This window comes from Strix aluco, chromosome 2, assembly GCF_031877795.1.
Source record: "Strix aluco isolate bStrAlu1 chromosome 2, bStrAlu1.hap1, whole genome shotgun sequence".
Lineage (NCBI taxonomy): Eukaryota > Metazoa > Chordata > Aves > Strigiformes > Strigidae > Strix > Strix aluco.
Genome location: NC_133932.1, coordinates 129,961,139 through 129,987,706, shown reverse-complemented (window position 1 = coordinate 129,987,706; position 26,568 = coordinate 129,961,139). Strand labels below are relative to the sequence as shown.

The following is a 26,568-nucleotide window of genomic DNA, read 5'->3' as shown; positions in this document are numbered from 1 at the left end:
TATAATTTAACTACTTAATTAAAAATATTTATATATGTCGGGTTATACCTGTTGTACATTTTTGTGGAACAAAATATGAATGTAAAAGTAATTCTGGATACTTTTCTCAGAGTTGAAAGTGTTTGCAGATTACAAGTTCTGTGATCACATAAATACATTTCCCATGATAAGACTTGCTCAGTTCTTTCGTAAAGAAAAAAAAATCTACGCATTTTAAAATCATCTTCTGTAATTTTATTTAAGGGTGATTCTGGTACAGTCTTGTCACCATTAACCATACAATGCAGGGAGAGTAGTCAGCTGTTTCTTTGCAACAATTTAATTAAACTGGTGATTGAGACACATTTCTCTTTGCTTGATAGCATTTCGGTATTTTTCTGCTGTTTTTAGTCTCGGAATAACACGATTATCATTGTTACAAAATAATCCCTTTATTCTAAGGAAAATTCTCTGCAGATTATATGTGGCTATACAGATTGAACACACTAGTTAGGATATTTAATCAAGAACAAATTGATCTATTGGGAGAAAAATTAGGGAAGAGTAATTGCATGCATGCGGTGGTAACATTTACATGACTGATTAACTTGGTCAGCAATTTTCTGAATTTGTAAAACTTTTTTTTATTTTCCTCTTCTGCACCTAGAAAATGAAAATTGAATTAGATCAAGTTAAACAGCAGCTACTGGTAAGTAAACACCAAGTACCTACGCACTTCTGTTGGGGAAAGTAAAGTTATTTTCATAATGTTTATTTGCTTTAAAGAATGAAACTGGTAAAATCCGAGCTGACAGCAAGCTAGACATAAACCTGGAAAGAAGCAGAGTCACAGATATGGTAAGCTGCTCTATGAAGATACCCTTATCAGTTCTGTGTCTTGTTTTTCGTTACTACAATTGTAATTTATCTTTTACCCACAGTTTACAGATCAGGAGAGGAAACTGATGGAAGCATCTACAGAGTTTCATAAAAAAGTAAGTGTTGAACAAAGCTCAGTTGATATTGAACAGGATACAGTTACACATTACATGTTATGTAAATCCCAAACTTTTGTGAAAGTTAGTAGACTTTTGAATATGGTAAAGCAAAAGGCTGGGTGGTACCGCTCACGTCTGTTATACGTGTTTATTGCCTACGCCTGTGAGATGTAAACTGCAACAGGGGAGGTTTAGAATGGACATTAGGAAAAAATTTTTCACAGAAGGAGTGGTCAGACAGTGGAATAGGCTGCCCAGGGAGGGGGTGGAGTCACCATCCCTGGATGTGTTTAAAGGTCGTTTAGATGAGATGCTGGGGGATATGGTGTAGGGGAGACCTTTGTAGAGTAGGGCTGATGGTTGGACTCGATGATCCCAAGGGTCTTTTCCAACCTGAATGATTCTGTGATTTGCACTGAACACCATTCGGTGACATACTGGCATATCAGAGACAAAAGTCTGTATGATCTGAGTTTTCTCTTTCTCTTTCCAATATTCTTCCTGGATTGTATTAAATGCTATTCTTTGTCTTCTAAGTTCTCTTCCAGTTACATATTTTACTTCAGTGATAGGTTGGAAATTTGTTTCTCTTTCTTGTTGGTGGTAGCATGGTATTCTTGTTTGGCTTTGCAAAGCTGAAAGGGCTAGGGATCATTGTCAAATTATGCTGTCTTCTAATGTTTCAGGATTCAAGTACCAACAGTGTTATCTCAGAAATCAGTAATAAAATTGACACTGAAATAGCTTCCTTAAAAACGCTCATGGAATCAAATAAACTCGATACAATACGTTATTTGGCAGGTATGTGATAGGCAAGCAGGTGAGTACCAGAATTTTATTTTGGATGTATAAAATTTTATTCAAGAATATGCAAAGTGAATTCAAGAGGTCAGTCGTGTAACAGCAGACAACTGGGACTGGGGGGGATGGGACCCTCCCCAAGTGAAAGAAATGTGACAGAACACAGAAGAGGTGGAAACATGCAGACACTGCTGCACTTGGACTAGGATTGCACCCAGAACTGGGATTAGGAGGAACATGGACGTGTTTTTTTTATTTTTTTTAAAGAGTAGGAAAGAAGCCTAAATACCTTGTCTAGTCTGACAGTACCTCTTCTTGCTGCCGGGCAGCCGTTTATTTAAATTATCCTGGAAGTTTCAGATACTCAGGACTAGTCTGAGTGACCGGTTCTGCCTCCCATTCAGTCCCCCACACAGTCTCAGTGTGGCCGTACCGGTTCTTTCCCTGCCAAGCAGAACAAATCTCAGTCTGATTCAAGATTGTTATGGAGGCTCTCAAATAAACCACCAACCACCAAAAATTAAAAATTTATTATTAACAGAATGAACTAGCTCTCCGTAAATTACAGGTTCAAATGTCTGTGAGAGGAGAACAGAACAACTTTCTAGGGTTTAGTGACAACCCCAAACGCAGAACAAAGCCCCACTCCCTAGGGTTTAACAGCAACCCAAAACACTCTAACACTCACCTGACAAGTGAGGGCTCTCAACCTCGAGGACCTGCTCAGGGCAGTGTCCTGACCCAAGGCACTTCGAGGGGTTTCCTTGGGCAGCGTCCTGACCCAAGAGGAGCTGCTGCTCCAGGGGACGAGCCCAAATGGCTCCCCCAGGGGACTCCATTTATACCCAGGCCGAATCTGACCTGTAGTCAGTAGCAGCTCCCATTGGCCAAAGGCCCCAATTACCACAGAGCCCTGAGAACAAAGGCAGCCAGGAGCTGCTGCCCTTCAGCAGCCAAGAAGCTCTGCTTTCATTGGGCGGGTGCACCTGCTACAGTCTTCTCAATATATACCTAACCAGTGAAATTTTTATTGTATTGGAGCCAGATAAAAAGAGGGTAACACATTACATTTGGAAATGAGAACAAGTTCAAAGGGAAACATAATTAGCTTTATTCTAAACCGAATTGAAACAGCAGGTTAACTAATCTGAAAGACAACTCAGCAGGCTTCAGAGGTGCTGCCTAGATGTCCTGATGTTTTGTCAGATATGTGTATTGTTAGTTCATTGTCATTTTGTTCAGTGGGCAATCATTTTAATTATGTCTAATGCAAGACCTGGTACAGCTATCTCTCCTGTAATACAACTGGGTGACAATAGTAAAAGTTACTGCAGCCTGTTGTGCTTGGTATTACCCAGCGTAATGTGTCCCTGCAAACAGTTCCTCAGGCTGCTGACCCTGACCTCCCATCTCACCCACCTGGGCAGTGCTCCTGTGCAGGATATTACCTCTAAGACAACTCATTGCCTTCTAAAATTATTCTATCGTTCTTCCATCTGTTTGCAGTTAATTTCCTGTATGTAGAAGGTGATACAATTTAGCATTCAGCTAATTATTTCCTTTCTTTTCAACAGCTTCGGTATTCACTTGCTTAGCAATAGCACTGGGATTTTACAGGTTCTGGAAATAGATCTAAACGGAGTGACTGCGTCAAATACAGATGGAGAAAGGGCTGCCCAGGCAACATCAGTTCAGCGATCGTGTTTGTGCTGTAGATAACCTTGGTACCTTTTTTGATATTCTTACTGTGCACTAAAAATGTTTTTTGAATATGTAACACTAAAGATCAAAATAATTGGAGGGGAAGTAGGCAAATAGTAGTATTTCATTGTCCCCTACTGAAGACTGTATTTATTTCAAAGGACTTCTTATGATAAATCAGAAACTGTTTCTTAATGTGTTTCAGAATTCATTTTGTTTCCTTTTTGGAACATTCTCAGTGGAACATTCTCACTCTCAGCTCCTCTCAAAACGGAAATATTAAACATTTGATATCCCCTTGAAATGAAAATAATATTCCCAAGTTAGTATTCCCAATATGGGAATACTAATACCAGATTCCAACAGATGTACTCTGATCCAGGTAAATTAATCTTAAGTCTAGGATCTGTATTTTTGCCTTTGGTCTGTTCCTCTCTTTCCTGACTGACTGAAGCGTGGCCCTTTGGTTTTCTTATATATGTATAAACACACACTCCAAGGCCTTTACTAAAGAATCCTTGTTTTTCCTGAAAACTGGTTACCATAAATGTAAAATCTCATGTAGAACTAAAATGTCTCCATAGATTTACTTTTTTTTTAGTATCTTTAGCAAGTTTCATAACCCCAGAGGTCAACAGAATGGGAGAACTTTGTCTTTCCAAGGGGAAATGCCTCCACTCTCAGCAACTGTGTGCAGCCCTGGGGCAGATAACAGCTTTTAAGTCGTCCCTTCAAGTAGGGCAGAGTATTTCCAGTAAACCCTCACGTGTTTTCCATGCGCAGCATCTCAGTGATGCCAGTGTGGTGGTGGTGGTCACCCTTCTCCCATCTCCACGCTCCTCCGGACTGCTCTGTAATGCCGTGGGACACACCGACTCTCCTCACTGCTGGCGGTGACCCCTCTGCCTTCTGCACAGACTTTGCAACAGGAAAGTAAGAGTAGGCCCTTTGTGGGCTAAAGGGCTTGTAGGACCAATTAGTGGTGATTTGTTATTGCGGTTTTATTCTGTTTACAGTTGAACTTGCTGGTATCCTGCCAATTCTTACACTCTGTGCATTAAATTATTTATCATCTTCATTTAAGAAAATAAAATTAATTTATGTTTGCTATGTGACTGAGGGACTTGAATACAGATTACCAGCCTGTAAACAGGCATAGTGCCGTTACGCTGGCAGGTGAGGCTGCTTTTTCTGTTGTTTCTGTGTTTGTCAAACAGGCATGGGTGTTGGCAGCCCCTTGTGTCTGTTGTAGCCATTTCATGTACAAATCCATCTTCTGGTAAGCTATAACCATTTCTGAGGTTCTCGGAATCATAGAATCGTTTAGGTCGGAAAAGACCTTTAAGATAGCACTAAGTCCAACTGTTAACCTAACACTGCCAAGTCCACAGCTAAACCATGTCCCTCCAGGGATGGTGACTCAACCCCTTCCCTGGGCAGCCTGTTCCAATGCTTGACAATCCTTTCAGTGAAGAAATTTTTCCTACTATCCAATCTAAACCTCCCCTGCTGCAACTTGAGGCCATTTCCTCTTGTCTTATTGCTTGTTACTTGGGAGAAGAGACTGACTCCCCCTCACCTTTCAGGTAGCTGTAGAGGGCGATGAGGTCTCCCCTCAGCCTCCTTTTCTCCAGACTAAACAACCCCAGTTCCCTCAGCTGCTCCTCCTAAGACTTGTGCTCTGGACCCTTCACCAGCCTCGCTGCCCTCCTCTGGACATGGAATGACTCGGGCTGATCTTTCGCAGCATTCCTACATGAGAGTTCAGCACCAACAGTGATTTAGGAAATGGCTCATCTACTGCAGCTTCTCCCTACAAGCTGAAGGGGATACTAGAGGTTGGATTTCTCCTCTTCAGCAAGTAGAAGGCTCATGCTGTTTCTCAGCATGCCTCTCCCTCAAAATTGCTGGATTGTGCACACAAAACCAGAACCTTTGAAATTCTCAGAGATCAAGTTTCCTTTGGTAAGGAAGAAGAGGGCAGCTCAGGATTCAAGCACTAGCAAACTAACCTTATAGTGCAAGGATTTCTTATTGAAATCAAAACTTTTAAAATATGCACAATGAGGGTTCCAAGGAGAAAAGAATTTCACAATAGCACAGGGATTAGAGAAAAATCTTTATATGTGAAGTCACAAAATATTTTTTAGGCATGGGGGAGAGGTCAGGATTGCCATCTCTAACCACAGGGTGAACTAGTGAACTCCTCAGCCCTCAGTCAGACTGAGCCCCATCGCTGCTGTTCATTTGGCACCTGACACAGGAGTTGCTTCCTGGCTTATTTAGGAATGACAAAGATGAAAATCAAGGGGCCTGGCACCAGTCTGCAGCAGAGAAGTACTCCCAGAGACTGTATTCTGGTTCCACACTGAAGGTCCTATCTGATTATTTTAGGAGGTAAGGTGCTTTTATTTTTTTTCCCTCCTAAGGTAGTAGTACAAAACAGACTAGTAGATGAAGATATTTTTCCAGACTTAGGAGGGCCTGTGACATTGCTGCAGTTAACTCTTTGAAATGTCACCTTACAGTCTGTAAAGCTGTTGCTAAACTACTACCTGGGAAGAGAAGTCTTTCTGCTTTTTTTTTTTAATTAAAAATGCTGCTTTTGTGACTTAAAAATATTTTCTATCCCAGAGAACTAAAAAAAAAATCAGTGGAATGCAGAGAACAACTCATCTGTGGAGCTGGGCTATGCAAACACTTTGCATTGTCTAGAATATTCCCATTCTACCTCCTCACTCTGCCTGCCCCTCCTTGGAGGTTCACACCTCAGCGCAGTCTCACAAACAGTCCTCCAGGGCTGTAGGCTGGTTTCTTCTTTACTTTCTTTTTCTCTTTGCAAGACTTGGGGATGGTCTCAGCTTCCTGAAACAAAGGATGTTGTAGCCATTAAATAACAATCACTTAAACCTACTACCTCACAAGACAGGATTTAAAAATAGACGGCTTTGAGTAACCTTTGAGTAAAGATTATTGTGTTCAAACTGAAGCTGAGGGCAGAGCGTTGTCCAGGGCATGGGATGACAGTCACAGCAGGGCAAGATTTGAAGGCCCCTTGGTTGTAGCAGTGACTCAGAGCAGAAGTTTTTGAAAACAAACCTGCCTCAGTAGAAGTTGTCTCCAGCCCCAGCTAGTTAACCTAATGCCCAACTGGACTTTTCCAGGCTGCTGCTGGTAAAAAAAATGACTACAGCCACTCTTCCACCCGAGAAACGGGGCACTCTGTGCCATAGCTGTCCTAGATTCCTAAACCTGCCAGAGGAGTAGAATGGGTAATGTCTTTAAAGCGAGCTGTGGAAGCAGAAAGTGGCTTTTTTTTCAAAGGTGGAGGCACCTGGCTGGCCTGGGGGTCTCAGCAGCATGGGAAAGATCAGTCCCAAGGATACAGTGGGGAGCAAACAGCTGTAGGAGCATCACAGCCTGTATGCGGTGGCAGGGAAAGCTGGCACAGGCTGAAGGAAAGGGGGAAAAAAAGGCCCAGGGGGGCAGGAAAGGTGCAGAAGGAGGGGGGATAGAGGGAGGGGAAAAGAACCGTGCAGTGTGGTTGTGCCAGAGCACGTTGCATTGCCCAGGCACCCACGGGCACGTTTGAATGTAGGCTGTGAAGCCAGCACCCTGCACAAGTGTGTGACACGGGCACCACAGCAACCCGAAGGCCTCGCTGCTCTGAGTTACAGCAGCTGAATGCCATCAGGCCACGCTGCACACGCAGCCGTGCCACGTCAGCCTGGGATCAGATGATGGTGACAGTGGGACTAAAATTCTTGGGATGGAAATGCCTCTGTCCTTCTCGGAGGATGAACAGCACAACACAGTCCGCAGCTCCTGCTCCCAGCTTCCTGGGAGTAGCATCAGCTCTGCTCTCAAGGGGCCTGAAATACCCTAGATGTTTCAGTGGCCAAATCCACGCGCAGCTTAAATGGTAACAAAATTGAGCTGTAAATGCTTGTTTCCTGCTCAGAGCATCCATCAAGCATTCTTCCCCCTCACACTCAGGAAAGGATCATTATCTAGTAGGGAGACTCCAAGCACCTGGGCCTCATTCAAACCTGGCTGAAGAAGGCAGTAATGTTACTGCTTTTATCCAGCAACCCAATTTCTCCTCCAATACATATGTATATGTTTCATGTGAAGGGGTGCCAGCTCCCCCCTCCTGCATGATTGCCCTAGTCATCGGTTTATAAAGCTGTTTGCTCTCACTCACTCCCTCTGGACCACTGAAAATTGAAGTATAGTGGTCACTCTGCACAGCTGCTGGCAGGGAAATGAATATGGCTCCGTCTCAGAAAAGCAAACGTCATGTGGGTTAGAATGTCCCCCCGGGATGATGGGTATTCTCAGCTCCTCTAGGCAGAGGAAGGAGCTAAATCTGAAAGTCCTCGCCTGACTTTTATACTGGTTATAGCAGGGCCCTACAAATGGTTACCCAGCCAAGGCAGGGCAATGGTCAAGGCAGTTAAGTGAAGCTCCACAAAAAGCACTGAACAGCCCGGGCTGGCAGGGCCATGAGCCTTTTCCGCTGGCTGTACTCTTGGCAGAACCACCAGTACCCCCAGTGCACACCAGTTCCCACAACCCACAGCAGAAGGAATTCAGGTGCCTCACCCAAGGCTGCCAACTGACCGGATAGCAAAGATCTGAAAAATGGGGTCTTGGCTGTCACGGCAGTTTGGGGGAGTTATGTGGCAGGGAAAGGTCTGAAATGTCACCTCTGCTGTCCCCAAAGTTAGCAGGTGAACTTCAGATCTATCCTCAAGATCTGATTTTAAAAAAGCTACAGTTTTTCTGTCTTTGCCTGCTAAGCCAATCGACAGTTCATACCTGCACCTCCTCTGCTATCAGCAGGCTTGATAACGAAGATGATAGCAGATGACACACGAGAACACTGACTGCATCAGGCACTGCACAGAGCAGCACAGTACTGTACTACAGTTCTCCCTTCCCAGTCTGGTGTAAAAGAGAGGAAAACAAACCAGTTCTGAAGGAGAGTTCTGAAGCAAAAGAAATATCCTACATGTGCTGCGATTGCTACAAGCCATGCCAGCTGGGGGTGAGGGGGTGACACCTGATGTGAGCAGCCGGAAAGGTGGCCTGGTTAGAAGGGGAAAATTACTGAACAGAAGAAACTGCCTGCTGAAGAATACTGACAAGGAAAATGTCTGCCAGCCTGGGAACCGTGAGGCTGGGAACAAGAAACATCCTTGTAAAGTGCAGCTGGTCTCTCTGAAGTACAGCTGTGGTACCTAGAAATCAGAGGCATCCTGAGATACCACCGATAAGTGCAAAATCAAGTGACTGCAAAGGCAGTTTATTGTCTGAAAAGGTGGAAAATAGTCTGGAAAAATAAATAATCTGAAAGGAGAGAAACCTCATCATCTATTAACTGTTACAGGTGAAAAGTAGAAAATGAGAAACATCAGCATCTACTGGCTGCTTGCAGTGGCGGTGTCCTCCACCCTCTTACGTCTCTTATGATATAAAAAGGACTTAATTTTTAATCCAAAATCAAGCCTCTCCCTCTGAAAACTTTCTGTGACACACATACTTTTCCTTTCCTAAACAAGCTGAATTCTCTGCACAAGCTTTCTAAGAGACCCTGGACTCTCACTTGGGATGCCTGGCTGACTCCAGACGCTGTGATGTGGATCACCTTTGAAGTGAGACCCTGTTATTTTCTTGGTCCCCCTCTGGGCCCACTTTTGGGGTTCAGTTTGTCCTCCCCTCTTTTGGGGATGGTTGGGTCCCCCTCTGGGATCAGTTTGTCCTCCCCTCTGGGATGGTTTGGCCCCTTCTGAAATCTAAGTCACTTTGTACCGATATTATATATCCTTAGAGGTAATCAATCATAAATATATCGGCTGTTACGTTATTGATAAGTTTGCTTCACTAATGCTAAGTTTGTAGTAACCTCTAATAGTATATACCTGGTTACTGCTGTACTACTAATTGTTGCTTTACCATTGATTGCTACCATACCACTGATCGATACTATATTACTGATTGCTAATAGTATTTTCTAATTGTTTGATATATATATATTTGCTTTATTAATCATAGGTATACTTGCCAGTGGTGATTTTATGGTAGTATACTTGCTGGTGGTGATTTTTGTGGTATTTGCGGTAACCTGTAATAAAGCAGAGAAATTTAGAGAGTACAAGCCTGTGTGTCCTTGTGGATTACGGAATCCTACAAACCCAGGTTGTGATCTCTACCTATCCGCAGGCTGGGTAACCCTTTAGGTGGTGACAACACCTCTCCCGAAGCACCAGTCCAGGCTCCGATACCAGGCACCAGCCAAGATGAACTGTCAGTCACTGCACAGGCAGCGTGGAAGTACTCAGGGATCAGTCCACTCCCTTTGTTAATATGAAAATATCAAAACATCAGTGCTTCTCTGCCAGGGTACAAAGAGAAACTGATATCCTTTCACAGCAGAGACGCTATCAGGACACAACAAAGGCTACTGCTCACTTCAGTGTCCCAAGCTAAAAGCTGCTAACACATTTACTCCAGTATTTGCTAGCACCACGCCTGGGAATCTCAGTGAGAGCAAACACGCACAAGCAACGGGCAGTAGCCTCTGTCCCACGTGCTGGGGGGGGGTTGTGTGGCACGCACTCACCACGGGGAGAGCAGGGGGGATGCGGGTTTTCTCCAGGCTCTCTCTAAGATGGCTTATCTCAGCACGGCAGTCATCCAGCTGGCTCTCCAGCTTCTCCCGCCTGACTCGCTCGTATTCCAGCTGGGCCTCCAGCTCCCTCACAGCCCTGCCAGAAGCAAAGGGTACAAGCAGAGCACAAAGCACACCCAAACCTGCCCTGGCTGCTCCAGGGCGTCCCCGTGCCTTTGCTAAGGCTGCTCACAGCAGAAAGCAGTGCAGTACTCCTCACACCAGCTGTGCTGGTGGGAGCTACGGTGTGCTCCGGGCTCAGGACTCTTTCTAACAGCCCTAAAATGCTGGTTTTCCTTCTTTGATGTCAGCTGTGCTCGGTGCAATCTGACCGCGAGATGGAGATGTCTTCCCACACACCGAGCCAACACTAGGCTGTAACCCAGGTCCAACTCCAGCTGTGGAAGAGGGAGAAGTGCCCCAGGAGCAAAAAGGTTAGGATAAAACAGAGAAACAAAGCATAAAACTGGGGTTCTTGAGGGGTCAGAGGCAGCTTTTTCATTTACATCTGGTGCCTCTACATCCTTCCTATGGATTGGCTTCACCAAAGATGAGGAATACTCAAACGACAGTCTGCATAACACCTACGAAATGGAAACTGAAGCACTGGCTGGTAAACAGTTGCACAAGATCTCATCGGTCACACCCACAACAGCTCCTAAATTAATTGAGATTCCTGGAACTGGTTAGCTGAGACATAATTCACATAAATTCTTATTATAACAGCAACTGACCTCAGCAACTGAGTCATCTGGAGTTCAGCTGGCCCTCCTCTCTTTCAGGATGAATTAGCACAGCTACAAAGATGGAAGACTGGTAAAAGGAAAAGGGAAATGTCTGCCCTGTGGATTCAAACAGCACAGCAGGAAAGCTCTCAGCAAGAGCTACCGCATTTCCCGGGCTGAAGTACTCCTGACTCACGCAGCCCAAAGCTCGCAGGCTGTAGCAGCCTTACTGACACCGTAAGAATGGCCTGTGCTTACGCTGGGAAATTAGTGCTCTGGGGGGACAGGCTGACTTCTTGCATGCTTCAGATTTCTGGAGCGTGTGTCATTACTGTGTGGCACACACATGGTGGCAATTTTTTCCATGCAATGCAGCCTGGTCGAAGCATTGTGCAGTGGTTCACACCAGGCCTCTTACAGCCAGAAAACCTGGACTAAAGCTGAAATCTTCAATATGTGATACAGTGGCCTTCCCAAGTGGCAACTCCTGTTTTCCATCTAACAAAATGGTGTTGTCACTAAATATTTTTAAATAATGAGGTTTTCTGGCATACGATACAAACATCTTGGGGCTTATTCACAGGTAGGTACCCTGGGAAGGCAGGTAGGTACACTGAGAAGCAGTATTTCCATTTCAGAAGGCCAGTGTGGAGCTAGGGATGCTTTCTGGCTTCCACAGGTGGGAGAGACCCTTCAGAGATCCTCACAATTTTTCTAGTTTAGCTACACATGCCACAGAAAGCAAAATCCCTTAAAGAGCCTTATCAGAGCCCTCTAATAGGCACTGCTAGCTTTTGAGTAGCTGCTCTATCCGAAATGAACTCTAATTTCTGCCACTAGTCAACAGCGACTTTTCCATCATTGCAAACAGATTGCTCTGACCTTCCAACGTAGGCATCAACATCTGAGCTGGTCACCCTCCTCCTTTAAAGCCAGGAGAGACACTCCTAAAAGTGATGAATCTCGTCCTGGAGTACATGTCCAATTATGCCCTGGAAGTGCCTACATCTCTCCAAGAAGTCTAAAAAGGAGCTCAAGGTAACTAACTGTGATGCAGGTATCTATATTGCAGACCTATCAAGTTAAGGAAGATGGACTTTCAGCCTGGGCTGAGACAAAGGGTGATCTGGAACCAAAAGAAATCCTGACCTCAGTTTCTTGGCTGATATACTACTTAATTCCAATCTGTGACACCTATTACCTGCTCCAGATCTACACAGACTGCTAAATCTGCTGCTTTCTCAGTGCCATACAAGCTGTCTGGATACAGTCTCCTCTCAGTGACCAAATAAATACAGTGGTTTGAGGTGGCCCAAACACGGTTATCTAGAGAGACTGAGAACAGGGGCTAGCCAAATCTTTGACAGGTAGAGGTGGAGACAGGGCTGTCTTTTGGATGTTGCATCATTGTTTAAGCTCTGAATCTTTGATAGACACAAGGGCTTTTCTTTGAAACTTAAGACAGTCTGCCCATCAAATCACCTGACCAGTCTAACAGAACCCTTTCATTTAATGGAGACCCTGAGAATCAGACAGACATTATGAAAAATGCTTCACATGCAAGGGCAGGTTTGCTGAGATTTCTTTTTTCTGTGGTTGGATATGAGCTAATGCCTTCTTGAGCATAGAAATATATTGCCCTTGACACAGAAATGTAGCATGTCTTTGAATAATTTCTGCTGTATATGCACTTTCATCCAAGCCATGCTAAGACTAATGCCTATTTTCATATTTATTAAAGTGCATACATGTATCTGTCATCCTCAATGCAAACAAACCATCCAGGATTTATCAGACCTACTGCACATATGCTGCAGGAAGATCTGAAGGACAAACAGATGACCTTGCACAACAAGTGTGGACCCATCAAACACTTGTGATGTGCTGTGGGACTGATCCTGCTGGTAGAAGTTTAGAAATGGTCAGACAAATTGCTGAAGTCACATTTCTTTTTGACCTGGCTAAAGCTGGTAAGTGAAAAAGACAGAATGGCCAAAGCAATCTGAGTGTAAGTTAGCCTTAAAGAAGAACCAGCCTCACAGAGTTAAATGTTAGCAGGGCAAATTAACCTTACTTCTCAGCTTCTCTTTCTTCTTTTTTCATCTTCTTCTCCTCTTCAGTTATTCCACCCAGCTGTCTGTAGTTGCTGTTGGCAATTTCTAGAAGTTGCTCAAGTTCTCGAATCTTCCCATAGGCCCTTACTGTAAGACAGAGTTCTCCAGGTCGGTAAAATGCAGGAAAAGACAGTCATGCTGGTATCCAATAGTCTGGAAAATAATCTCACAAACACAGAGCAGAAAACATGCTGCTCAGCAAATACTGAGCTACACCTGACACCCACAGAGCAAACAGATCTCAAAAACAAGTAGCAACCCAACATGGTTTCAGCAAACACAGATTAAAACAGTGTAACAATTTTGTTCTGATTGCCCTCTGCTATGCTGATTTTCCACAATTTGTTTGACTGCTTGGTGGTACAGATATCCTGTCAACTATCTCATAACAAAAGTCACAGCAGTTGGCAGAAACTGTGCAACTAGAACGATAATGTCTTGAGACCAACTTTTTCAAGCAAGGATTGATGGAAAGACTGCTTACTGCGTGCGTTCCTTTTCTCTGCTTTATCCAGGGTTAAATCTTCTTTGCTATCTGTACTCCCTTCCACACCATGTCTTCCAAAAAACTTTATGTTGTTTGCATCTAGTTCTTCATCACTAGAGTTGCTGTCTCCAGTTCTTTGTGTCAACAGTTCCACAGCTGCCAGCTGGGCAAATCTGGACAGAGAACAGTTAATCTACACTGAAATAACCCCATCATCTGGAAACATGCATGTGATTGATAGAAACTCTCTGAAACTCTTCATGTTGCCATTTATCACCGGGAGTTTCAGGATTAAAGGAAGCACTGGTACACAAACTATGCACAGCTTTTTGTAGTATTCCGATGGGATGAGCTCTACCTCAATGGAATCTTATGACAATGACTCCTACATCAGAAGTATCTTTTTCTTTGCAGAATTTCTTAATTGAATCTCATCAGAAACTGCATTATTTCATTAACAAAAAAATCAGCCAGCCTGTGCTACTTCTCATTTACTTTGTACAGCAAACTGTGAGCATACTGCCTCACAACTTTCCTTTTGCAGATCAGCTAGTTTTCACCTTTTATGTCTGACCTTGCTAAAAAACACCCTTAAATTAAATTAAGTGAAAATTAAAACCTTTGATAGCTACAATAAAGCTTTGCTTATCACTCAGAGCTGGAATTCATGGGCCTAATCTGTTCTTGCTCCATCCCTGAAAAACAGGATTAATTCCAACAAATATGACATTATATTAATATATAAATAGTACGTAAATAAATGACAGCTACAGGATATGTACTGCTACCTCTTAGCTACATCCTTTGGAGTCTCTCCAGCATCATTCGTAATGTCACAGTCAGCTCCCATTTCCATCAGCCACTGTAAGCAATGGATATGCCCCTGTCCAGCAGCTGAGGGAAGGAAGGTGCACACAAGTCATTTATAGACAGCTGAAGTGTTTCAAACCTAAAATGTCCTCCTTTTGTCATTATTTCACATGCCAGAGGTTGGGTTCACTAAGACACCACGGGGGAGACACTATTGCAAGAGAAGCCTGTATGTCAAGATGCTCAAGTCACGTGGGTATTCACAGTTTTGGGGAAGATCAGTGTGGTTTTGTGACTCTTTCTAGTTCTAGAATTCTACTGGCAACTTTTCCTGGACACAAGTTAAACTAACCATGTGCTGAGCATGAGACACACAAGTAACTGCTGCCTCACACTCTCTTGCAGTAAGGCCTATACATCATAGATTTGCAGCAAAGCACTGTCACCTCTCTCTGGCTTTGGGCTCCCATCTATCAGACACAGCTGGTCACCCTGGTCTGTGGTGTGTGGTGCTGTCTCACGGAGGAGAGAAGCCAGGGCTTTGTGCTGGGGCTACAGATACATCATTTCTTGGGCCAGACACTCAAGGCAATGCTTCTCAGCTGCAACCTAACACGACAGTTTTGCCTAGTCATAGGATCTGGCATAGCTATTGCTCATACCATGTGGTGCCAGGAACAACGTCTCACATATGGAAGGTGGTATTTGCCATTCTAGCTGAAACCTGTAAGCTGTTTTTCTCAAGGAAGAAATCCATTTCTTGACAGCACCCCCTTTGGATGTTTGCCATATTTATTTTCTTACTGAGATAAGGAAATGAAATTACAGTATCAGCTGTAGTATTTCCCCATAACACCAACATTGCATGTAAAGATTGGGGATGAAACAATTGTAGGTTAGCACCATTCCAAGAAAAGAGGGTGGGAAAGAATGTAGAAAACATTTTTTAAATCACTACGTATTAATTTTTTTAATGTTTTTTAAAATTCTACCATTTATATCTAGTCAAAAAGAAATGTGGGAAATAGTGTTAAAAGCATTATTACAAAAATACCTCCCTCTTTCTTTCCTTTCCTATTTCTTCTTTCAGACATTACTATGAAACCCCCAACACAAGAGAGCCATTTTTCTGTAATGCTAGCACTCCACTACATATCAAGGTGTCAGATACCAGAAGTTTACCTTCCTTCACAGCATCCTACCAGATGACTTTGTTGTGGTTTTTACAACACATCTCCACTGTACTGATATGTTCAGTAGACAAAGGCCCAGGTCACACACAGATCATTCTTATAGCTAGCCAGCCAATGTTTCTAAAAGTCACATCTCACCTGATAAAAAAAAACTTACTTAGTTTTCAGTTTAGATGGGTGTTTTGTCTTTGATATAAACTTCTTTCTTGACTTCAGCTTGGTTGTTTTGTTTTTAAAGTGACACCTACACACACATACATCACAAAATATGTTTTTCAGGGTTGCCCTTTTGAGCCCTCAGGAAATGAGATGCTGTTTTTCATGACATTTATCTGATGAGCAGCCACTTGAAAAACTAAGTAAACAAGTCAGCAACAAACAGTAACAAGCTGAAACACAGATCATAATTACTGACCTTTGTGCATGAGAGTGGATCCCTTATCATCCCGCTCATTAACATTGATTACTCCATTTCTCACTAATCTTCTAAGCGCCAACAAGTCCCCTTTGAAAGCAGCACCATGAGCTGGGAAAGCTAAAACTGAAAATGAAATGCACGGGTTTCCAAACAGATGCCAGTAATTCCACTAAACATGGTGTATTTGTCTCTCACAGCTTGCCTCTCTCATAGCAACTTATGCATGGACACTTCGTAGCTGTAGCTAGCAAGGTTAATGCACCCTTCATCAGGTAAAATGCAGCTGCATAACTAGCACTGTACATCACAGACTTGACTAAACATGTCTTGGTTACGGCTACAGGCATAACAGTTAAGAGATTAATTTCATAAACCCAAAACAACAAGTAGACCTTTCTTTTACAGTTGATGTATTACTGGTAGCAACTGGAGTCATTTGTCTATTTTGAATTCCATAGTCTAACCAAATATATAAACTACTTCACTTCTCCTTGCTTAAAAACTACCCATACGGACAATTTGATTTTTTTAGTTATTTTACATAGGCAGGGAGTACTGACAGATATACATACATGCATAATGAAAAAAACCCTAGCAGATAAGTGCCTGGAAAAAGCAGAGAGGTGAAGGTGCAGTTCTCATGTCCTCGCTGTGTTGGAGGTTCTCCTTACAGACCTTGCCACGCTTGCATCCTTCAGCTGTTCTGACTGCAGTAGTATTGCTGGACAGCAAGTAACCTTAACTTCAGTGGGCCATTTCCAGGCTAAGCTGCTGTTCATTGCAACTAAGGGATTCTGAGGAGGCAGACCTGCAAACTCATGAAAATCATAGTTTTTCTGGATCTCTGCTGCAGTCTAAGAAGAACATGGATAACTTGGTATCCCTAGTGCAACACAGTGTGGCAAATCTTGAACATGGGTAAACCTAAGACATTTATAAAATCACATTGAGTATCCCAGTCTTTAGCTATCAGTAAGTGTAATAAGCATTGAAAAGAACTGCTCTTCCTTGTACCGGTAATTTAAATGTTATACTTCTGCTCATACAAGTTTTCAAAATCAAGCATTTCTATAGAATTACAATGCCTATTTTAACAGTATCTTGATCTATACTCACCTTCCTGTGTCTCCAGATGCTCCCCCCCTTTTTCCACACCATCAATATATTGCAGAATATTATCTTTATAGAAGCGTTCAGCCAAGTCCCTTGGAGTCTCTCCTTGGTCATTCCTGGCTTTCAGTGTGTGCATGACACTGGCCATTTTACTGACCAAGAACTTAAAGCAATGCAAGTGTCCTTCCGCCGCTGCCAGATGAGCTATAGCACAAGGTGAAGCAAAGTATGTTAGAGCAGAGCACTGCTGCCCACCGAGAAAGCAGTGCTCTCACTGCTGGTTACATCTGGCTCATCTACCAGCACTGGAGCCATCCAACACTGCACAAGTAGGAGCAGCCTCAGCTGAACAGGACAGAGTTCAGCTCTACGCAAAGGAGGTGAAAGCTGTCAAGGACAGGATTTGCAAAGAAGATTCCCTGGCAGAGCTGATTGCAGGAGACAACACAACACTGCCAAGAGACCACTGAGCACGAGCTGGGAGAGTGCACTGCTGTGGTCTCATCTTCCCCACGAACACAAATCTCACTCTTCAGCAGCTGCCTGACTTCACTGTCCTAGGGATGCTCATTACAGACGGCCAGCAAGCAGTGTCCTTGATTAGGAGATAAGGCCATTTCTGCTTTAGTCCCACCTCTACTGTGCCACCCAAACAAGTTGCATCACACCCTCAGCTGCCCCACCTATAAAACGAGGACAGTAACATTCACTTTGCTGGATGAAGTATTAGAAGGTACATCCCCCCATGACAGAGGCTTCTATTCACAGCATTCTGTTATACATTTTGTTTTTTCAACTGTTGCAGACAGTTGCTGCACACAGGAGCTGCTCCACCTCACCGTGGCAATGACTGCTTCCCTGCAGGGGTCGGGTGTTTCCTCCCCTGTCCTTTAAGCTACGCTGAGGTTTAGTTATTTAATACTACCAGAGTGTGGGGCCTATAATAAAATGAGGTACAAAATGCATGCTTACTGTTTTGAAATGAGTAGTATTCTCTAGTCCCATTAATGAGAAGAAGTTGACAAATAAATGTTTATTATGTGTTATCACTCCATGAAAGTGCTCTGGAAAAGCTGGCTGATGTTCTAGTGGCAAAATGATTAGTTTGTCTCCAGGTGAGAAGCAAATTATCTTCATAATAAACAAACAATGTACCCAGGACCAAAAAAACCAACCCACATCGCTTAAGTTTTGGCACGTGCAAGTTCTCTATTGCAAATCATCCACAGCTTTTCAGAGCGTAATTGCTCTAAAAGGTGATGGATATTGGTTTTACAGCAAGATGACAGTACTTAGGTATAGATGATTGCTAAAATTTAACACAACAAAATCTGAGCCTCACTGAAATCAGGGCAGCTTTTCCCATTGTCTTAATTTTATTCAGTGAGTTAGTTAGTCAGGGAGAAGTGAAAAGAAGAGGTACCTTGTTAAAGCTAAGTACTGATCACTCGTCAGCTGGTGAAAAACTGACCCAACCCTTATGAATCCACTTTCAGATACCTAAAATCTCAGGGATAAAACTTCACCTCTTGTGATTAAACTTTTTTTTTAAAATCAGATGTCTGTTCTGTGCAGAAAGCAGTCAGAAAAGCTCAACATTTTCTGCAAAGATGGCAAGGGGAAAATAGATTAAAGAGTTATATTCTGTGCATGTCTTTTTGCACAGTTTCAGCAGGATGCTGTGGAAGACACATAAAGGAGTTTTGCATAGGTGGCTTTTAACCCGTGTGTTTCTTAGTAGCCAGTGCCCAACATGTAACTGTGCCGTCCCATCCCCAGGCATGCCGAGCCCTTGCAGCTGAGACTAAAGCCAAAGGTACTGTGATGTTAACACAAAATACGCAGCTTAGTGCTGAGAACCTTGAAAAACCTTGTCTCAGGCATCACCAACAGGCAGTGGGTAGTTGGCGCTGGTATCCCAACTTCTCTGTGCTTCATCTCACCTTTTATACAATCAGGCTAACACTATTCGCTCTTCTCAAAGTTGCAAGCTAAAAACTAGTGTCTGTGAAAAATTCAGATGTTGCACTACAATTAAATTAATATTATATTTAGAACAGGTTTGACTAGTGAGTAACAAAAGAAGCACGGATATGGCCCAAAACCTGATACAGATCAAAACCAAAATGTTGAATTAATAAATACAGCCCATTCTGTATGAGCCACGGTTCTTCAAAAAAATTAGCATGTTACAGGTAATTAAAGCCTCTGCTATAACACACACATGCAAAAGGTGCAGCCAATTTTTAAGTTTTAGGTGTATGGCATTGCAACCTCAGTAAATATCCTCCAGTACACTCTTAGGAAAAATTATAGCACTGTCCAGCTAATCTTGAACCTGAAGTAGGTAAAGATAATTTCAGTTCACTTTGCTGTTTCACAAGCTAAGGAAAGGCTGGCCCATACAGCACACCACTTCTATTAATCTTTTACTAGCAATGTAAAGCATTTTCCTTCCTTTGGATGATAATAAGATCAAACGAAACACAACACAGACTGGAAGAACAAGCTTCTGTAGGTGTCAAAATAACAACAAAACCAATTTTTGACTAACCAGTATATACAGAGCACTTAAGTACAATTGTGCTGGCATTTGCTATCTGTCCATGAAAGTCTGTCATCAGGGAAGTGTTCCCAAATGCAAATAAAGCTGCCTTCTACGCTGCCACCAGGGTACCTAACGTCATGCCCCTTTATTGCTAATACACCAGATGTCCTGCTGGGATGCAAGAGCCTCACATCCTTCAACAAGACCCAGGTTTGCAAAACAGAAGATAGATCATCAGTTTACTAGGAAAGTGGTGCTTAACAGAGGGTAGGAGATTTTAAGAAGGGACTTAAAAAATAACTCTATACTAGTCAGAGAGAGAAAAAATACGCTATTTTGAACAAATAATGTGACAAACCAGAAGAAGGAAAATGCTAAAAGGGAAAGGATGCAATGAGAACCCAGGAAATAAACAATACCATTCAACTTACAGAGGGTATTGAGGCAGCGGCGTGGTAGGCAGAGGGACACTGGAGAAACTAGGAAGAGCAAGGAACAAACACTGCCCATTTTTTGTGCTAAAGCAACTACACTCATGATTATGAAAAGAGTACAGATTACAGATAATACAGAAATATCAGTGTTCTGGAAATCAAGATGAAGAAATCACAGGTGAATGAGAACACGGGTTTTACCAAACCAGTTAAGAAAACAGTGGGATACAAAAACCTGCATTTGAACATGCCAGAATCTGATCACACTGGCACAGCCATTAAAGCCTGGCACAAATTCAAAAAGGAGAACCTAGCAGCTCAAAGTGCCTCCTGCTCCACCTAGCCTTCTCCTCCTTCACCTCCACTGGCACATGCGCTCCGTCGCATGCACAGAGATGCTGCCCACCTACACAGCGCTCTCAGCCAGGCTCAGCCTGCTCCCTGTTCCAGCACCCATGAACAGGGAGCAGCAGGAGGTGAATAGGATACTGCCACCCACGGATAAATACTTCGGATTTTTTAAATCCCCCCATCGTTATAAAAATGGAATAACTATGTTGACTGCATGGAATCAAACAGCAAATGCTGCTGGTGTGAATCACTTATCATTTGCTAAATTATCACATAACACAACAACCGTAAACCAAAGGTTAAAAAATGCATGATTTATCCTGATATACCTGGAAGGTTTCCATTGTTATCCACATCATCTATACACGCTCCCCATCTAACAAGAAGCTGCAAACACCCCAAGCGACCATGAAAAGCAGCATAATGAACAGGCTTCCAGTCATTCCTGTCTGAAACATTCACATTCTAAAAGGAAAGCAGAAGGTTAATTCATTCATTTATCAATCTTAGACACAAGACAAATTTTATAAATATGAATCAGCTGTTCATTGTGTTAAATTATTTAAATCAAATCAAATAATGTTTTCCAAAGTTCATGCCATGTATGCAGTTCCCATTCCAAGATAGGTACTTTTCACAGATTCTTGGTTTTATTTAAATAATACACATATAAAAGCTGCATTTTTAGACATACTTCTATCACTGCATTGGTCATTATTCCTTAAATATGCATCTGGATTCATTTTTTTTACAGTTCATCTTTCCTTTACTATAGAAGATTTGTACAATTGCAAGAAATCACAACCACTGCAGCACCTGATCTTCATTTAATGACATCCTCAGTGGAATGTGCTTTACTCACATTAATGATTCTCTCCACATTTTTGGATCATTTCCCCATTGTATCTTACAACAAAAAAATAGAAGTTTACCCTAAAAATAAATTCACCAACAGTAACTAATCTACAGACCTAAATCTCAGTTTGAACCAGGGAGTTTTGTATGGAAAAAGATACCAGACTTTGGCTCTGTGCTAGGGAACTGCGGGTAAAAGTCTCTCACCGCTCCGCTCCGCAGTATGGTTTGCAAGGTGTAAGACTGCCCATGGGCTGCAGCTAAGTGTGACGGTGTGCGCCCACCATCATCTTCAGCTTCTGCATTTGCTCCATTTATTAACAAAGCCTAAAAGAAATGCAAAGCAGAAGTTCAGTTCACAAGCTGCAAAAGCAAACATTGCCCAGCAGGATGACTCGAGATGATCAGCAGAGTATCTCTGGGCTGACCTCAAGGCCCACACTACACAAAATAAATCTGTTGGCACAGACAGTGCACGTGAGTGCACTGGTTTGAACAAGGGCGACTTGACTCCAGATGTAAAGACATCAAGATGAGATACTCATAGCTCCATTAGGAGCTCTCACAGCTCATCTTCATAATGAATTTGTCCAAACGGAAGGTGAGCCCTACTTACTTTCACTTGAGAGTGAGTATTTATGCGTACCTGCATGCAAGCATCCTGACCTCGGATAGCCGCAAGGTGAGCTGCTGTCCAGCCTCCGGCAGTTACGGGTCTTGTATCAGCTCCATGCCAGAGCAACCAGTGAAGGCACTGCTCAACCAAAACCAAAGCTTTTTATTTAACTATTCTTATCATGTATCTGAAGCACATTTTAGCTATAATTTATCAGTCGATGTTACATTTCAAAACAGTATTGGAATACTTCATTATGGAAATATGACACCCCAGAGCATGCCTTAGCCAGATACTTGTGCATTAGGAAGTTACTGGTAAGTTATACTTTTCAGATTTCACCCAAGGGTACAAAAAGTGCAAATAACCTACTAATTCAGACCCCAGCATTGATTTTACAGTATGGCTTCCTAATTTTACTCTTCCAGATTTAAAATGTAATCTGTGAGAGTATTCACACGGCATGAGGTAAAAGCATTGGAGAAAACAATGCAAACACGCTCACTTGAATTCCAGCTACAATTACTGGCAGGAAAAATACCATGAACCAAATTTAAAGCCTCATTTAATTTAATAGGCTTCTTAGGTGTGTGTAATCCCATCTCTCTTCTTATCCTTCCACAGCCCAGTTTTGTTTTATTCACCTTCATCCAGCAGATATTATTGCTTGCAACGGAAAGCTTTATGGACTACCCAAAACCAGCTAAAGGACCAGTTAAAACCTTTTATTATTATGATTTATTATGTTCTTTTAGGCCAGCCTACAGCTCTGGTTCCTCCACTGTTTCCACCAAGGAGCTTAGCAACAAATAGATGACAGATAATTCAATAAAGTCTAATATATTGATTGTAAAGTAGGAGAGTCAAATGAAAAATGGCAGAATTTATAGAGGCGGAAAAGGGTGGGTAAGCAATCTATTTTTAGGGTCGAACACATGATGATCAGCATTTTCTTGACAGTTTCTGTACATTCCAGAAACAGCACTGCACTTATTATTTCATGAGTTTAACAAGAACTTTACACTCTTTCCTTTGGGACATGAATTTTTATACGGTTATTCATGGCGTTGTTGCTTCAAGGTTAGATTGCTATAAAGATTGTACCAGGAGGCTGCAACAAGAAGGTGAATGTTGTGCTGAACACGGCAGTTCAGTCCTTCTGGAAGTTCAAAACATTCACGCAAGCACCTGCTGATTTCTCCATCAATATTCAATGTTTCATTTATTAAAATAAAATGTATTAGCACTATTTATACAGGAAATGAGGCATGAGACAGGACACTGGTAAAGAGAATGAACATGTTTTCATGTCACTTCTCACCTGTTTCAATCACCATCAGAACATTTTACACACCCTCGGGATTTTCTAGGTGTCCCAAGAGAAGGCAAAAACACAACAGTGACAAAAGAAGGTCATGAGTCTGGAAGGGAGGTCATAAGACACATTTTGCTCAGAGTAAGAAAATCACTGATTTGGTAAAATCCGGCAATACTGATTATATAAACTGCCTGAGGCTTCAGAAGGAGAAAATGAAAATCTAAAATCTTGTACTTCTGCTCTTGCTGAATATATGTAATGAGAAAAACAAGCAGAGATTATTGATTTAGCTTGATCAAAGCTAGCAGTTTTGTGTCCAGCCTCTCGCAGAGAAGGAAAACAACTTACAAAAACCTTGCTGTGTCTGAACACTAACATAATGTTTTACCTCCAGACTTCCAGAGTGTGCAGCACAGTGCAATGGTGTGAATTTGTGGACTAAATCCACCTCGTTAATACCAGCTCCACTTTTAATCATTGATGCAAGCTGCTCTACATCACCAGCTTTCACTGCCTCATGCACACTAGTATACTTTTGCTTCTTCTTGGCAGCTAGTGAGGAATAATAAAAGGGCATTAGTCAGTTCAGCAACACTTAAGAGATAGGAAATAAGTGATTAATCAAAGAAACATCAGAGTGTCAGCTTCACAGGAACTGGCCAAAACCGACTTTCAGAGTAATGTGTGAGATTGAGATTCATATCAGCAAGAATCCTAAATCACTTCTTCTGTGTGTCAGAAATAGATCAATATGCAAAAACCTGAGACAGCCATGCCCCCTCCAGTCCCAGAAAAGGGCACAAAAGAGTAAGACCCAGAAGAAAGATGACAAGAAGCACAGCAAGAACAGGAAGCACAGCTACTCCACCTATGTATGCAAATGCTGGAGCAGGTCCACACCAACAGTGGCTCTCCTCCAAAACTGAACATCACAAAGTCTTTCATTAATCATGTTTTCAAGTACACCACCAGCAAGGCTTCTCACTTGGGCAAACAACCTCTCACCCATCGCTTCCCAGGTGCTCCACATGGCCATGCTGCTGCTGCTGCTGCCTCAGGACTGGGCATAGCACGGCATACCATGCTGGAGGGCACCAGAGCCTTCACCAGGGGAGCACATCATGCAATTGTTCTTGACTGAGCTAGGCAGATCAGTTGAAGGACAAGCTGATGTCAAAATTAAAGCTGCTGTAGAACAGCAGTTCTTTATACAGCGTGTTAGTCATCCTGTGTTGTTCTCTTGCTACAAACATGGCATTGCTCTCTCACAGCTCACTATTAGCAGCCTGGGTATTTTGCTCCCACCACAGTCAGTAACATTTTCACTGACCTCAGTGGCACAGAATTAAACTCTTAAGTGTAGAAGCAGTGGGGTCAAAAAAAAAAAAAAATCACCAGGACATGGGATCAAATAACCTGTGTTCTCCTTCAGGCCTTTCCACTGATTAACTATGTAACTGGAAACAATGGGAGCTACATATCCAAACCCCTTGCAACATGCCAAAACTTGTAAACAGAAATATAAGTAGGTCTAACGGCTGAGAGCGCTAACTTCAGATAGCCAAGCATAAGAAGAACCTAAAACAATTTGTAATCACCTTCTAGAGTAGTCATCATTTCAGTACCAAAATGCACTAACACTTTCATAAGATTTCAAACTGTCTGAAGTCTTGAAGAGGTGGGCTGCTGTTTTGCAAGTCAAGCAAGCATGAAAATGTAGGTCTTAAGGTGCCTCAGCTTCTCTCCCTGTGGAGAAGAAACAGTAGTAGTAGCTAAAATTGTTACGCAGTTTGAGATTAAAAAATATTAAAGGATATAAATGAGATACTGCATGAACGTGTTTGTGATACGCGTAAAAAAGCACTAAATACAATTTAAAATGGCCTTCACAATTTACCAGTGCCTATTTTCACATAAACTGTAGCGTGATGGTAGTGCTCAGGCAGATTTGGGGTTGCCACAGAGAGGAGAAAAAGGCTGAAGCTGTTTCAGTAATCCAGGCTGACAGTAACACACCCTGTGCTGTAACACACCACTCGATATTGTGGCTGTGTCTCACTCCACTTCCACCTCCTCCAGCTCAGTGGGCTGTATCGCTGCCCTGCACAATGTGGCTTCAGTTAGGAACTGGGACTCTATCCTGCAAAATACTGTATGAACAAACAGCAGCAGCAGCATAGAAACACAGAATAACTCAGGTCGGAAGGGACCTTGGGAGGTCATCTAGTTCAAGTTTCCAAGTAATATTTAAGCATGTTTTGTGGCTTGTTTTTTTAAAGAGATGGTATCACCAGGACATACTTTTCCCACAAGGGAGTAATTTCTCATTATGCCAAGTGAAGGTTACAGACTTCAGTGCAATTATACAGATTTACATCAGAAGAGGATCTGGCCAGTTACACTACTTGCCGCAGTACTAACGTGTTTAACACAATGTTCCAGTGCAGCAAGTTCAAGGTAATCCTTTTTTTTTTTTTAATCCAGAAGAAAAGCAAGAGACAAGGCCTGCCAGCAGAGTGAATTTTGTCTCCTTTCTCCCTCTGGAGACCTACAACTGTATGCAGATTGAAGAAAAACCGCTGCTGCAGGTTTCTTGGCGCAGGCCACCAGGAACAAGCCAAAGGCGGCTGCCCTGGGACTGAAGTTCAGTAAGCAGCTGTTAACATCAATTCTGTACAAAATACACCAGTTTTGAAAGTGAAGAACGGGTTCCATAATTTTAGTGCCATTTTTAATCAAAATTGTTGCCAAATGCCCGCTGGATGTTCTAAGAGAAAACTTTGTAGAAAGACTTTGAGTGCCCGCCCAAAATTCATTAAAGAAATTAAGAAGAATATGGCTCAGAATGGGGGAAGGAGACAATTTTAGGTTTTCCAGTATTTCTGTAACACAAAAAAACCCAAACCCAATGCTACGCAGCAGTCTTGGCAGCAGCTGCAGGGGCCGAGGGGGAGCTGCCAGCCCCCGCCAAGACACGCTGCAGGCCAAGGCCGCGCCGCCAGCCCGGGCAGCGCCGGCCCGGCCGGTTGAGGGAGGGGGTGGCCGCCGCCGTTATGCCGCCCTTCCCCGCACGTGTGGCGAATACTGAGCAATCTCGGTATTTTGTGCGGGTGCCGGCGGAGCCCCGTGTCCCAAACTGGGGATTTCGGGCAAAATAAATCGGGCGAGCCGGAGCCGGACGACCGCGAGCCGCGGCCCGCTCTGCGCCATGGCGCCGCCAACCGCGGGGCTTCCCCCTCACGGCCGGGGCAGGAGAGGTGCCGCTGGGCGGGCGCAGCTACCGCCCGCTGCTGCCATGGTGGTGCTGAAGGGGCGGCCGGGGCTGCCCCAGCCCTCAGGGAAGGAAAGGGGGAGGAAGGAGCACGGGAGAACCCGTCTCACCGGCCGGGGGCGGCGCGGCGGCAGCCGTGGGCATGGCGGCCCCTCAACAGCAG

At 43.2% G+C, this 26,568-nt stretch overlaps 2 protein-coding genes across 10 annotated transcripts in view; one reads left to right on the top strand and one right to left on the bottom strand.

The window, feature by feature from the left end:
• CCDC90B (coiled-coil domain containing 90B) overlaps window positions 1-4,589 on the top strand; it is a 12,340-nt gene extending 7,751 nt beyond the window's left edge. Inside the window, exons 5-10 of one of the 2 annotated variants that reach the window (XR_012622163.1) lie at window positions 647-688; window positions 766-837; window positions 921-974; window positions 1,664-1,778; window positions 3,353-3,502; window positions 4,263-4,589. Coding sequence is in view for 1 of the 2 variants with exons in the window: in XM_074816339.1 (XP_074672440.1) it covers window positions 647-688; window positions 766-837; window positions 921-974; window positions 1,664-1,778; window positions 3,353-3,408 (339 nt within the window). In the remaining variant the exon portion in view is untranslated. Of the gene's footprint in view, window positions 1-646; window positions 689-765; window positions 838-920; window positions 975-1,663; window positions 1,779-3,352 lie in introns of both variants that reach the window. The other variant, XM_074816339.1, reaches the window with a different exon arrangement.
• On the bottom strand, window positions 5-26,568 carry ANKRD42 (ankyrin repeat domain 42). Of its 8 annotated transcripts, none has more exons than XM_074816333.1 (15): window positions 26,516-26,568; window positions 24,733-24,880; window positions 23,523-23,686; window positions 21,847-21,954; window positions 21,408-21,527; window positions 20,675-20,810; window positions 17,016-17,216; window positions 15,897-16,022; window positions 14,267-14,372; window positions 13,476-13,651; window positions 12,952-13,078; window positions 10,105-10,249; window positions 9,543-9,606; window positions 6,211-6,340; window positions 5-642 (listed from the first exon to the last, which is right to left on the bottom strand). In XM_074816333.1, the coding sequence occupies exons 2-14, from the start codon at window positions 24,779-24,781 to the stop codon at window positions 6,249-6,251; spliced, it is 1,614 nt and encodes a 537-aa protein (XP_074672434.1). In that variant the 5' UTR covers window positions 24,782-24,880; window positions 26,516-26,568; the 3' UTR covers window positions 5-642; window positions 6,211-6,248. The 8 variants fall into 8 exon arrangements, 7 of the variants coding, with proteins under 7 accessions (XP_074672434.1, XP_074672433.1, XP_074672432.1 ...); XM_074816332.1 differs by lacking the exon at window positions 5-642 and adding an exon at window positions 2,090-2,222; XM_074816331.1 differs by lacking the exon at window positions 5-642 and having other exon boundaries at window positions 6,000-6,340.